Source organism: Danio rerio, chromosome 6, assembly GCF_052040795.2.
Source record: "Danio rerio strain M-AB ecotype USA chromosome 6, GRCz13ab, whole genome shotgun sequence".
Classification (NCBI taxonomy): Eukaryota; Metazoa; Chordata; class Actinopteri; order Cypriniformes; family Danionidae; genus Danio; species Danio rerio.
In genome coordinates, this window is record NC_141026.1 from 1,787,620 (window position 1) to 1,801,636 (window position 14,017).

The following is a 14,017-nucleotide window of genomic DNA, read 5'->3' on the forward strand; positions in this document are numbered from 1 at the left end:
GGCAGGAATACACACAAACACACAGGAAAAGAATACACACACACACAGACACACACACACACACACACACACACAAACATGCACATAGATTCAAGCGTTCAAGTTAACACATACACACACAGGGACTAAGAATCCACTGACACACAAGAATACGTTAGAATACACACACTCAGATTAAGCATTCAAGTTCACACATAAACACACACACAGATTCACCATGAAAGACACACACCCCTGTAGGAATCCACACACACACACACACACACACACGGGGAACTATTCAGGTCAATACAAACACATACAGGTTAAGCGTTCAGATCCCCCCCACATACACACACACACACACACACACACACTCACTCACACACACACACACACACACACACACACACATAGTTAATGAAGTGAACACACTTGTACTGTGAGTCGAGGCCTATGGGCTGATCTGGCAACTTCTGATGACACAATCTCTCCCGCAGGAGCTCCTGAACCTGAACACACACACACATCAGCAATACACAACATTACAACATATGGAATAACATGAGGAAGGAGGACAGACCAGAGAGACACACTGGACATCAGAGAGAGCGGCTGGCCTTCGCTTGCTCATCTTCACCTGCACACACACATTTTCACAACACATTCTGCATTAATAACACACAATAATAATGATGAATAACCTTCAATAAGGGGCATCACGGTGGCACAGTGGGTAGCACGATCGCCTAACAGCATAAAGGTCGCTGGTTTGAGTCATTGCTGTGTGGAGTTTGCATGTTCTCCCCATGTTGGCGTGGGTTTCCTCAGGGTGCTCCAGTTTCCCACACAGTCCAAACACATGCGCTATAGGGGGATTGGGTAAGCTATTATGGCCGTAGTGTATGAGTGTGATTGAGTGTGTATGGATGTTTCCCAGTCATGGGTTGCAGCTGGAAGCACATCCGCTGGGTAAAAGAAATGCCGGATAAGTTGGCGGTTCATTCCGTTGTGGCGACCCCGGATTAATAAAGGGACTAAGCCGAAAAGAAAATGAATGAATGAACCTCCAATGACAACACACATTCACAAACTGACATTAGACTGTATATCAGAGTTCAACGCTAAGAATTTTTTCTACTGGCCTGATTGGGCCAGTGGTTACGATTTTTACATAATTTAAATATTGTGTCACAAATAAAGTGTGCAAATCTCGAATTTAAATATTTTTTTAAATGTTAATAAACGTATAATGAGCAAAATTCAAGCGTTACGCAAACAAAACAAGCAGTATGGAAAATGTGCAGGTATTTTATTGCAGTTCTAAACAATTTAAGGGCAGGGGGCTGACTTGCTAAACTGACAGCAAACTGCAAAACATAATATTTTCTGTCATGTTGTGCCCATGTAAATGCTTATAAGATGTTAGAAACAAATGTTTAGCCCTATAATTTGGTGTTGTCGCCATGTTGCCATCTCTTCACTGTGCTTCACTTCACTGTTGTTACCAGGTTACTGAACAAAATGATGTGCTCAGAACATCCAGTCACATAATAGAAACCGAAAAGCAATATGATGTTTGCTAAAGAAAAGGTGGCATTTAAGGTTTAAAAGCACAAACTGTGTTTGCATGCAATTGACAAATAGATGTACAGTAGGCAAATTAAACTTTAGTGACAAGGCAGCACTGGCCCGATTGGGCCAATAACGATCCTGTCTCCTGTCCCGAGCATCTTGCTCACTGGCCCAGGGCCATCGGGAAGTCCTTATTGTTGAGCCCTGTGTATATATGTGTGTGTCTGAATTTATGTACTTAAATATGCTAGAACTGACACACGTCTTAAGGAAAACTTGGCCAGCAGTCAAAAACACAGTAATATAGTACTGTATAAGCGCAGTCTGTAAATAAAGCACTATAGATAGAAGTATATAGCTAAGTAATCACATAACTACACAAATATATAACTATAATAAAGCATTACAGCCAGAAGATAACCATAGACTACATAAACAAATCATTATTTCGTCTTCTATTACTATTTTAATGACTCTTCGCTGCACTATTTTGTCATAAAATAACAAAACAAGCATATATTATGTCATTTCATAATTAATATGAATGCGTTATAAAAATAACATCGATTTCACCTCGGTCTGTCTTTATTATTATATTTTGCTGTCTCTCAATGTCGTATATTTTTGTTTTGTCTTGTTTTTAGCACTGAATGTTCGTTGTGTGACATGATTAACCTTAGCTCTTAGTTTAACGTTATTTCCTTTCTCCGTCTGAGTTTGTTCTTGCCAAAACCATGCGTTTAGAACAATTTAAGTTGACGTTTTAGCAAATAACTCCGCAAAACACGCATATAGAAATCAATTAAATTAAGTTCAGAGCTGAAAAGTACTTATATAAACTCACCCATATATGCTCTGTGATTTCGCGCCACTAGCTTCCACCTTGACCCACGTAGTTCCGGGAAGCGATACTGTATTTCCGTTGTAAGCATAAATGGCGGACGGTAGAGGACGCCCTGTAGCCCACGAAAATGACAAGCACGCTGATGAAAGGTTGATTTTGAGTATTTCAACTTGATAATAATGAATTATACAGTAGATTTAGATGTAATAAGTAATTACAGGATGCATACATCAACAAATGGAAATTAATTCCTTCATGAATGAACTTTTAAACTCAAAAACGAAAATGGCGTTTTATTTTGGCATGTGTTTAATAAGTCGCAATGAAATGCCATTTAATCTCTATATTTAAATATTTATTTTAGTTTCTCCTTAACGTGGATTTAGCTATTTCAAACTTATTCTACCATACAGAAACGTTTTTACAGCACAACTCCAAACAGGCAAAATTATTTGTGGCAATACTTTTTATTTACATATCTGTTCTTATGATAAGTGAAACAAATGTATGCTTTATTCATGTGCAAGATAATCACAGACAAAAAAATATAAACAAAAAAATCCAAATGTTCATTTGGTGCTCAGTGGAGCACTGTCACTTCACAGCAAGGTCGCTGGTTCGAGTTCTCCGCTCGGTCAGTTGGCGTTTCTGTTTGCATGTTCTCCCTGTGTTGGCGTGGGTTTCCTCCTGGTGCTCCGGTTTCCCCCACTGTCCATACACATGTGCTATAGGGGAATTGATGAAATAAATTGTACGTAGTGTATGTGTGTGTGTGTGAGAGAATGAGTGTGTATGGGTGTTTCCCCGAACTGCGTTGCAGCTGGAAGGGCATCCGCTACGTTAGATATTCATTCACTCATTCATTTATTTATTTCTTTTTGGCTTAGTCCCTTTATAAATCCAGGGTCACCACAGCAGAATGAACCACCAACTTATCCAGCATATGTTTTACACAGTGGATGCCCTTCCAGCTGTAACCCATCACTGGGTAAAAAGTACTATATTATGCTTTGAATTATAGCGCAGTAAACATTTCTCAAAATAAAAATACTCAAAAGTAACCATAATTGAAAAATGCATATAAATACAGAAACAGAGTAAAAATACTTACAGTTTTTTTGGATTGCTTACACACTAAAATGAAAAGTAGTACACTATTAGCAAAACCTCACACACAAGTATCAAAACATCGGCCCATATTTGCACTACTATAAGCACATTGTCAGCCTCACACTTGTTGCAAATCTCTACACACAGTGGTTTGCAAAACACTAAACACACTTACAGTAAAGGTCCAGTTCAGTCTAAAATCTGAATTCTGTCATCATTTACTCATACATTACATTACAGTTCCTTTCTTCTGTTGAACACAAAGGAAGATATACTGTAGAAAACCAGTACCCATTGACCTCCATAGTTACTGTTTTTTTTTTAAAGTCAATGGTTACCAAATTCCACATTGTTCAAAATACCTTCTCATGTGTTCAACAGAATAAAGAAACTCATAAAGAGAAAATAAATGGTGAGTAAATATTCATTTTGGGGTGAACTGTCTCTTTAAATACTGTCCACCACCTATATATATATATATATATATATATATATATATATATATATATATATATATATATATATATATATATATATATATATATGAGCAATATCACACGAGTAGCAGTGCAATATGGCTGTATATCGGCACTGGTGGGAGGCGTGCATTGGCACGAGGCTGCAGGCCATGTGCCTTAGTGACCCCACCAGTGCCGATATACAGCCATTGCGCACTGCTACGAGTGTGATATTGCGTTTATACAACAGTTTGACGGCATAATTGTGTATATAAAAACAAAATCAAACATGGAGAGTCTCAAAAACCCTTTTGTATGAGGAACTACTTTCTTCCACCTTGGATTCAATTCATAAGCTGACAGATAAACAGCTGTTAAAACAGTTAAAAGCATCTTTTAAACTTTAGATCTGTAGTGTCGGCTTTTTGCTGGTTGTATGTGGGTGGAGTAATACACAAAGGGTAAAGAGGCTGTAGGAGTTCTGATATTGCAGAATATCGCACAGCTATCAGCCAATCAGATTTGAGAATCAGACAGAACTGTCGTATAAATGTATATATATACAGTTGAAGTCAGATTATTCACAGGCCTTTGAATTTTTGTTTCTTTTTTAAATATTTCCCTATTGATGTTTAACAGACATTTTCATAGTATCTCTGATAATATTTTCTCTTCTAGAGAAAGTCCTATTTGTTTTATTTTGGCTAGAATAAAAGCAGTTTTTAATTTTTTAAACATCATTTTTGAGACAAAATTATTAGCCCCTTTATGCTTATTTGTTTTGATAGTCTACAGAACAAACCATCATTATAACCTGCCTAGTTAACTTAATTACCCTAGTCAAGTCTTTAAATGTCACTTTAAGCTGTATAGAAGTGTCTTAAAGAATATCTAGAACAATATTATTTACTGTCATCATGGCAAAGATAAAATAAATCAGTTATTAGAGATGAGGTATTAAAAATATTATGTTTAGAAATGTGCTGAAGAAATCTGCTCTCCGTTAAACAGAAATTGGGGAAAAAATAAACAAGCGGTGTAATAATTCAGGGGGGCTAATAATTCTGACTTCAACTATATATAAATATATATATATATATATATATATATATATATATATATATATATATATATATATATATATATATATATATAATTTTTTTTTTTTATTATTATTAAATTTTTTGATTGTATGTTTTGGATCTTCCTTAAAATGGTAAAATGCTTCCCAAAAGCAGTCCAGCACAGCCTCCAAAAACTCCATATTCGGCTCCAAAACTGAAGCTGACCAGAACAGCTGCTAACACGGCTATCACGATCACTGAGAAGGGCTCAACGCCCAGTGCACCAGCTTCTGATTTGCTCACTGTAAAAAAAAAATACAGAAATAAATACAATTAGTGCACGTGTGACATTTAACAACACCTTTTGTGTCATTGCAATATGATGTTTTGCAAAGTTTTTTCTTTCTTTAGTGAGCATTTGATCTGTTTAGGCATGCATAAGATTATCTACACCCAGAGAACACTAGTTTAGGCTTGACTAATACATTAATTGAAGTCTTGATAATTCTACTGATATTCAGATATTATTGTCGTGTGTCTTCATGGAGTATGTTTTCTGAGGCCTGTTGGACATAACCAGTTTAGGATTTCATCCAGGTAATCACACATTTAGTCTGAGCAAACTCTGAGTTTTTGGGTTAGAGCAGGTGGGTTTCTTCACCACAGTAACCTACACTACAAGATGAACCTGTTCCAAAGCAGGTTTTATTCTGGGTAAAACTCAAACTGGACTATTCAGCTGTGAGAAAAGTGACACATATCTGATGCAGTAAGGCCACACCCGGTTGGGCACCTTTTTAGCCCCAAACTAAAGCCTTTTATTGTATATATTTTTAAAATAACAAGTTTATAACAGCATTAAATAAAAATGGACATTAAAATAATCACAGTTAAAGGCAGAATTATCTATCCTTCCTGTACAATTTAGATTTTTTTTCAAATATTTCTCAAGCCATGTTGTTTAGAGTATTTCCTATAATATTTGTTCTTCCGTGGAAAGCCTTATTTGTTTTACTTCAGCTGGAATAAAAGCAGTTCTTATTTTTAATAAACACTTTTTAAGGTCAATATCATTAGCCCCCTTAAGATTATTATTATTTTTTAGACTGGCTACAGAATAAATCACTGTTGTTCAATAACATTTCTAATTATCTTGAATCTCCAAGTTAACCCAATTAGGCTAGTTAAGCCGTTACATGTCACTTTAAGCTGAATATTAGTATCTGGTAAAATATTATATACTGTAATCATCATTCATTCATTTACTTGTCGGCTTATTAATCCGGGGTCGCCACTGCGGAATGAACCGACAACTTATTCAGCAAGTTTCACGCAGCGGATGCCCTTCCAGCCGCAACCCATCTCTGGGAAACATCCACACACACACTACGGACAATTTAGCCTACCCAATTCGCCTGTACCGCATGTCTTTGGACTGTGGGGGAAACCAGAGCACCCAGAAACCCACATGAATGCAGGGAGAACATGCAAACTCCACACAGAATAGCCAACTGAGTCGAGGCTCGAACCAGCAACCCAGCAACCTTCTTGCTGTGTGGCGAATGTGCTACCCACTGCGCCACTGCGTCGCCCCCTACAGTAATCATGTCAAAGACAAAAGAATCTAGTTTTTAAATATTAGTTATGAACCTATTACATCTAGAAATCTCTCCATTAGACTGCACTTGGGAAAAATATATTTAAAGACTCCACCTGTGTATTTAAATTTGCTTTAATATATAGTTCATATATATCAGCTTGTGATCCTTCATAATTAAAATAATTGCAGTGATATATTTAGTTTTATAGGGCGCATATGTTATGTAAATATCACATTTATAAGTAGTTTAAACCAGTGTTTCTCAACTGGTGGGTCGCCACCCAAAAGTGGGTCGCGGGAACATTTTCAGTGGGTCGCAGAGTGTGGTAAAAAAAAAACTAAAGTAATTTTTTTTTTTTTAAACTTATTTTGCATATATCGGACTTTTATTTTGAAATGCGCATGCGACAGCCGTACCAATTGACATGTGAAATTTCATTTAATTATAGCAACAAATATGCCGAAGCGCAATTATGAAAGTGTGTATAAAGTGTGGAGGCTTAAAACCTCAAAGTGTCATATGTAGTGAGACATCCCAGTTGCAAGGACAAACCTGTGGACTATTTTCAAAGATGACTCCTATAGTTTAGGGCATCGCTCACAAAAGTGCCTAACATCTTCATGTTCAAGTACAGGCACTCCACGCATCTTACTGTGCTCACCGTGTAGCAAAGGCCAAGAAAGCCCACACAATAGTAGAAGAGTAAATAACTGATGATTATTATAAAAAATGTTATAATTATTTTAATCATTTTACTTTAATTTGCTGGTTTGTTCTGATCAACAGAATCAGTGTTTTATGTTTTATTAACAATTCAGTTGACTTCATGGTAACTGAACTTTCCCTTACACAAACCACTGCTTACAGTATTTGACGTTTTTACTCTGTAATATTACTATAATTTGATGCATTTTGTTTAATAACAGAGATAAAGTATTGATTATTTGTACGTATTGGTGATTTTCTGTCACTACTTGTGTGTGTTAATAAATAAATACAAATTAATTATAATTCCTAAAATTGTATTATAGTTCCTAAAAATGTGGGTCGTGGATTGAGGGCCATGTAAAAATGTGGGTCCCATGGCCAAACCAGTCGAGAACCCCTGGTTTAAACACAGTTGTGTCAGCAGTGTGTGCATACATCCAGCTTCTAATGGTAAACATGTATTAATTTTAGTTGCAATAATCAGCCTTGATAAAAACAGTCTGCAGAAACACTTTGATTGACATTCTCTCTATGTACATGTCATCAGAGGGGGAAATTAAGCCCCGCCCACTAGTGACAATGTGTCCCTCATTAGCATAAACACCTGAGTGAGAACCAGACGTCTGCCCATTAGAGTTTTGAATCTGCCACTATGCTGACACACAGGCATTTGTAGCTCCGCCCTTTTTTGATAAAGTGCACAATCTCATTTAAATTTAAAGTGACAGTCACCAAAACACCACAATTAGGATCAAAGCTCAGTTTCAGAGAGTTATAAAACATTATCTGTGTGCTATTTTGAGCTGAAACTTCACACACACACACACACACACACACACACTAGAGACACTGAAGACTTATTTTACATCTTGTAAAAATGAGCACAATAGCTCCCCGTTAAGCTGACCACTCAAACTTTTGCTGCATAAGCATTACATTTCTGATTAATAGATCTGGTACAATCAATAATGAAAGAACAATGAAGAAAACTCACAATGAACAGGCTTTTTTCTCAGATTTCCTCGCCTGTGCAGCAAACCTTCAGTCTTCCTCCTGAACAGCTCATGGTACGCCTGTGGTAAAAATACATCATCTTCCCCGTTGTCCCGCACGAGGTCTTCAATCTGGGTGAACAGCTGAGCGATCCCGCCCTGCCTCTGGAGATAAAAACCCCTGCCTTTGCACTTTTCCAGCACGTTCTTGGCTTTCTGAGAGCAACTAAAGCCTCCCGTTCCTTCATCACAAGCAAAAACGACAATCGTGTGTCTCCAGGCTCTCTCGGACAGCATCTCCACCAGCTTCATCCCTGATTTAATGTCTCCTGCTGACATGTCTTCATTCCTCCGCACAGGAAGGACCAGGAGCAGAGCGTGAGGGCCCGGAGCACACAGCATCGCGCTTCTTTCAATGGATTCTCTGAGCTTGCTTTGTGGTGTGTTTGAGTTCCATCCAGGAGCGTCCACAACCCTGATCCTCCGACGAGACTCTTCTCCATCATATACCGTGCACTGACCCACAGACTCTCCTGTAAGATCTCCCAGGACAGATCGGACCACTCTTCTCCTGTCACAGTCATTATTTCCCAGCAGCACAACTCTGATCTCTGACAGATGTGGAGAATCACATGAAAGTACACATGAAATCAGAATTAATTGTATTGATTTTGTCAGCTCACGTTGCTAGTTTTGTGATGAATAATTCATCAGTGCATGTCATTAGGAAAATAACAATAGCTTGCCTTATAATCTTTAACTGAAATCTGAAAACGCATTTCCTGTTTGTTTTCAGTTAAATACTCAGATTAGGTCTGTCTAAGGTAATGGGCGTGGCTAACATACTTAACCACGCCCCTCCAGCAGTCAGTTTTGACAGACATGGTGAGGAGGAGGAGTCTGTTAGGTTGTACTAACTCCCCCCCAAACTCTTTTCCCCATCTTTCCGAATGACACACCTACTTTACTACATCCAATCAGCTCACAGTAGAAAAAAAGCCATGCCCACTGTTTTCTCATTTAGTATTCTGTTTTTCTAGGAACTGCATCACAATTATAGACTGTAAAATATATGGACGTAGTATCCCGGATATCTCCCATAGGTTTCTGAAGAGCGCAAATGAAGCTACGAATAAAAAAATGAAGCTACAAGCAAAAAAAATGAAGCTACAGGTAAAAATATGAAGCTACAAGTAAAAAAAAATGAAGCTACAAGTAAAAAAAATGAAGCTACAAGTAAAAAATAAAGCTACAAGTAAAAAAATGAAGCTACAGGTAAAAAAAAAGTAAGCTACAAGTAAAAAAATGAAGCTACAAGTAAAAAAATGAAGCTACAAGTAAAAAAAATGAAGCTACAAGTAAAAAAAAATGAAGCTACAGGTAAAAAAATGAAGCTACAAGTAAAAAAAAATGAAGCTACAAGTAAAAAAATGAAGCTACAGGTAAAAAAAATGAAGCTACAAGTAAAAAAATGAAGCTACAAGTAAAAAAAATGAAGCTACAAGTAAAATGAAGCTACAAGTCAAAAAAAATGAAGCTACAGGTTAAAAAAATGAAGCTACAGGTAAAAAAATTAAGCTACAAGTAAAAAAAAATAAAGCTACAAGTAAAAAAAATGAAGCTACAAGTAAAAAAATGAAGCTACAGGTAAAAAATGAAGCTACAGGTAAAAAAATGAAGCTACAGGTAAAAAAAAATGAAGCTACAAGTAAAAAAATTAAGCTACAGGTAAAAAAAATGAAGCTACAAGTAAAAAAATGAAGCTACAGGTAAAAAAAATGAAGCTACAAGTAAAAAAATTAAGCTACAGGTAAAAAAAATGAAGCTACAAGTAAAAAAATGAAGCTACAGGTAAAAAAAATGAAGCTACAAGTAAAAAAATGAAGCTACAGGTAAAAAAAATGAAGCTACAAGTAAAAAAATGAAGCTACAGGTAAAAAATGAAGCTACAGGTAAAAAAATGAAGCTACAGGTAAAAAAAAATGAAGCTACAAGTAAAAAAATTAAGCTACAGGTAAAAAAAATGAAGCTACAAGTAAAAAAATGAAGCTACAGGTAAAAAAAATGAAGCTACAAGTAAAAAAATTAAGCTACAGGTAAAAAAAATGAAGCTACAAGTAAAAAAATGAAGCTACAGGTAAAAAAAATGAAGCTACAAGTAAAAAAATGAAGCTACAGGTAAAAAAAATGAAGCTACAAGTAAAAAAAATTAAAGCTACAAGAAGGCTCGACGGTCAGTGTATCTTTTGGTCATTGGATTTTCATTTTAGAAACGGATATTGAAAAACGAGGGTTTTTTGATTTTCGTTTTACAATTAAATAACAAAAATTGAAATTCAATTCGTTTTTTGATTTTGGTTTTTGAATTTTTAAACGAAAATAAAAAAACGGCTCGTTTTTCTTTTTGATGGTCAAAAACGAAAAACCAAAATTCAAAAATGATTTGATTTTTAATTTTTATGTTGAATAATAAAAAAATAAAATCACCAGAAAACAAAAACAAATAAAGACTTTTTTTCCGAATAGATAGTAAACATTGAAATCATTGCTCACCTCTCCATGTTATAGTTATATAATAATATGTAATAGCAATAAGCTATTTTTTAATAAATTATGGATAGACTTGCTTTTTTTACTCGTTTTTACTCCAGACGTCACATCCATATTGCTGGAATTGCTCAAATTGACCAATATCGCTATCGGAATAGGCAGAAGTTTTTTTTTGTTTATATATATATATATATATATATATATATATATATATATATATATATATATATATATATATATATTAGGGATGTGCGCAGCAGCCGGTATTTGTATTTGTATTTGTATTTGTATTTGTTGAGAGGGGAAAAGTATTTGTATTTGTATTTGTATTCGAGTAAAATTCAAAATGGCGCAGAAATATATATATTTTTCTATTACACTTCTAATTTACGTTATAGTGAAAGTATTGTTTAATTATACCCATTATATAAATTATAGATATGCAATATTGGCTGTTGTTTTTGAACATGTGATAAGAAATGTCATTGAAAAGAAAATAACATAGAAGCCATTATCTCATCCATGGTTAAACCAACAACTAATAAAATACCATTGTGAATATTATGAACCCCACCACCACCGTTCTTGTTTAAGGACACTGAATAGACAGAATAAAAACAAATAATACTTCAAAAAACTGTTCTTCTTCTGAAAGAACTTCTTTCCAATGCACAGAATTCCAATAACTAAAATTAACTAAACAAATCTAAATAAAACCCTGCCTGGGAGATCTGGCAGAACAAAAGTATTCTATATAATACTAAAAGATGCAGCCCTGCTATTATCATCTGCCTGCCACAAAAAAGACACAAAGTTTGTTTGTTTGTTTATTTAGAGATATCTGCAAATATTTTTCAATGGAAGTCAATGGAGGAATATGACTAGTCAGTCATAATATATTTGCAGATATTTCCAATCTGAATTATAATTATGACAAGTCAAAATATAATTAGAGATATCTCTAAATATATTTATGGATAGTCTCAACAAGGTTTAAATGCTAAAACGGCTTGCCATACGCACAGTAGCACAGTGGAGATTTCTCTAGTTATATCGTTTCAGTCGTTTGTTATGCAGTGACATGCAGTCAAATATTTCGCCAAACAGTCCTTAGGGATGCGGTGACACGCAGTCAGATATTTTACCGGACAGATCCGCCACTTTTGGCGCGCATAAACAATCATAAAGCTCTCGTGCTGCAGGAATGAGGAGGTCTGCTGAAGGCGCACAGCTGACGTGCAGTGAGAGGTTTGCGTCTTTAATAAACTACGGCAGTTTGCGATCACTGAACAGTAAGAATGATTAATAAATCCATATGAAACAGTCCCTTAAAAGTCACGTCTCGCTTTCAGTTTCGGGCTTTGGTGCGTTTTGCACTGAGCGTGTGTCTCTCTCTCTCTCTCTCTCTCTCTCTCTCTCTCTCTCTCTCTCTCTCTCACTCACTCACTCACTCACTCACTCACGCGGGCATGCACTGTGGTCTCATGAGGAAACGCTGCTTTTTGATATAGTGTTTTTATTGCTCCCGAATACAAATAATTTTTCAAGTATTTGTTAGAATCAAGTATTCGTAAAAACACGCTATTCGTGCCTTTCCGAATACCGTATTCGGGTTCGGCTCCACCCTTAATATATATATGTATATATATATATATATATATATAATGAGCTGAAGCAACATAATTATGGAGTTTTTTGGGGGACAAATTAATTGTTTTATGTTCAATACACTTGAATTTGTTAACTCAATTTAATTAGTGTCAGGACAACATGAACAAACGGTGTGGACGCCTGCATTTGGCACAGTGTAAATGTGACCTACGTGTTGTTTTTGATGAGAATCCGGCAGCCATGGTTTAGTGTTACAGCAGATGCGCCTGCTCCTTTCTCCAACCAATAGAGATTCTGAAACAAAACGTATTAATATTATTATTACATATTATTTACACTAAATTATTTGTAAAGATACTAAAAAAATATTCATTGGATTAACTTAATTTTTTTTAGGCTAAGTGCTTGCAAAAATATTAATATGGGCTGAATTTAAACAAACATAAATGTAGTAATGTTCACAATAATTTGTTTAAATTCAGCCCACATCAAATGTTTGAAACCACTTACCTTAATAAAAATGTAGTAAATCCAATGAATATTTTTGTTACAGTGTTTTCTATTTGGAAACATTTCACAATAAGGTGTCATTTGTTAACATCAGTGATAGTGTAACCCCACCAGTCCTACGCCACCCAACCTGCTCTGAGCTGGTATCAAATTGGCGATCTTCCGCATGGGTGTCGGGTGCTCTACCATGGAGGCTAAAGACCATGGCCTCTAGCATCTGTCGCTAGAGCACCTTTAGAGGTCAGAGGAGTGAGCCAGTGTCGCCTAATTCATGTTAACTAATGTAGCTAAATATTGCTAACAAATGAAATCATATTGCAAGGTGTGTAACTAATTTCATTTATAGTAAATACTGTCGTGTTTTCATAGTAAAGTGTATCATACTGTATATATTAAAGCAGGGCTCAACCCTGTTCCTGGAGATCTACCTTCCTGCAGCGTTTAACTCCAACCCTGATCAAACGCAACTAAACCAACTGAAGGAGCACTTGGGAATTAAAGACAGGTGTGTTTAACTAAGGTTGCAGGTGAGCTCTGCAGGAAGGTGGATCTCCAGGAACAGTGTTGAACAGCCCTGCATTAGAGTATCACGACACATTGTTAATGTTCCTGCATAACTTTAGTGATAAACCAAAATAAATACTGTTGTATACTTATTTTTTACTAAAGTAAACTGTGGTGTAGTACAATATAGCTGTAGAAAAGTGGGTGATTTGTATTATCATAGTTGTTAAGTTGCACTATAAAATCACCACAACAGATTAAAGTAGTTCAAAAACACATTAATATTTACAATAAGTTAAATTACAGTGTTTTTCATGTAGGTTATGATGAGAAATCACGTCTTACCTTAAAGTTACACCCTTCAAGGAACGCGTCTGAGGATGAATAACTTTCTTTCTGAAGCTTCTTTATGCTGTGGACATGAAGACCATTCAATTATACAGTCTAAAGAAGGCAAAGCTGTGTTTGAAAGCATCAAGTGTGCGTCAGCCGGTCTCTACCTCGCTAGTTT

General features: G+C 35.8%; 2 protein-coding genes across 3 annotated transcripts in view; both read right to left on the reverse strand.

Moving 5' to 3' along the window:
• Positions 1-646, reverse strand: part of orc4 (origin recognition complex, subunit 4) — a gene marked incomplete at its 5' end in the record, with an annotated part of 15,459 nt that extends 14,813 nt beyond the window's left edge. The window contains 2 exon segments of the mRNA NM_213183.1: positions 415-491; positions 563-646. Coding sequence (NP_998348.1) covers positions 415-491; positions 563-613 — 128 coding nt within the window.
• Positions 1-14,017, reverse strand: part of zgc:113442 — a 15,863-nt gene extending 1,846 nt beyond the window's left edge. Inside the window, 5 exon segments of one of the 2 annotated variants that reach the window (NM_001013280.2) lie at positions 4,891-5,051; positions 5,145-5,332; positions 8,334-8,963; positions 12,704-12,786; positions 13,852-14,017. In NM_001013280.2, the coding sequence (NP_001013298.1) occupies positions 5,175-5,332; positions 8,334-8,963; positions 12,704-12,734 (819 nt within the window). In that variant the 5' untranslated portion in view covers positions 12,735-12,786; positions 13,852-14,017 and the 3' untranslated portion in view covers positions 4,891-5,051; positions 5,145-5,174. 2 annotated transcript variants of the gene reach the window in all.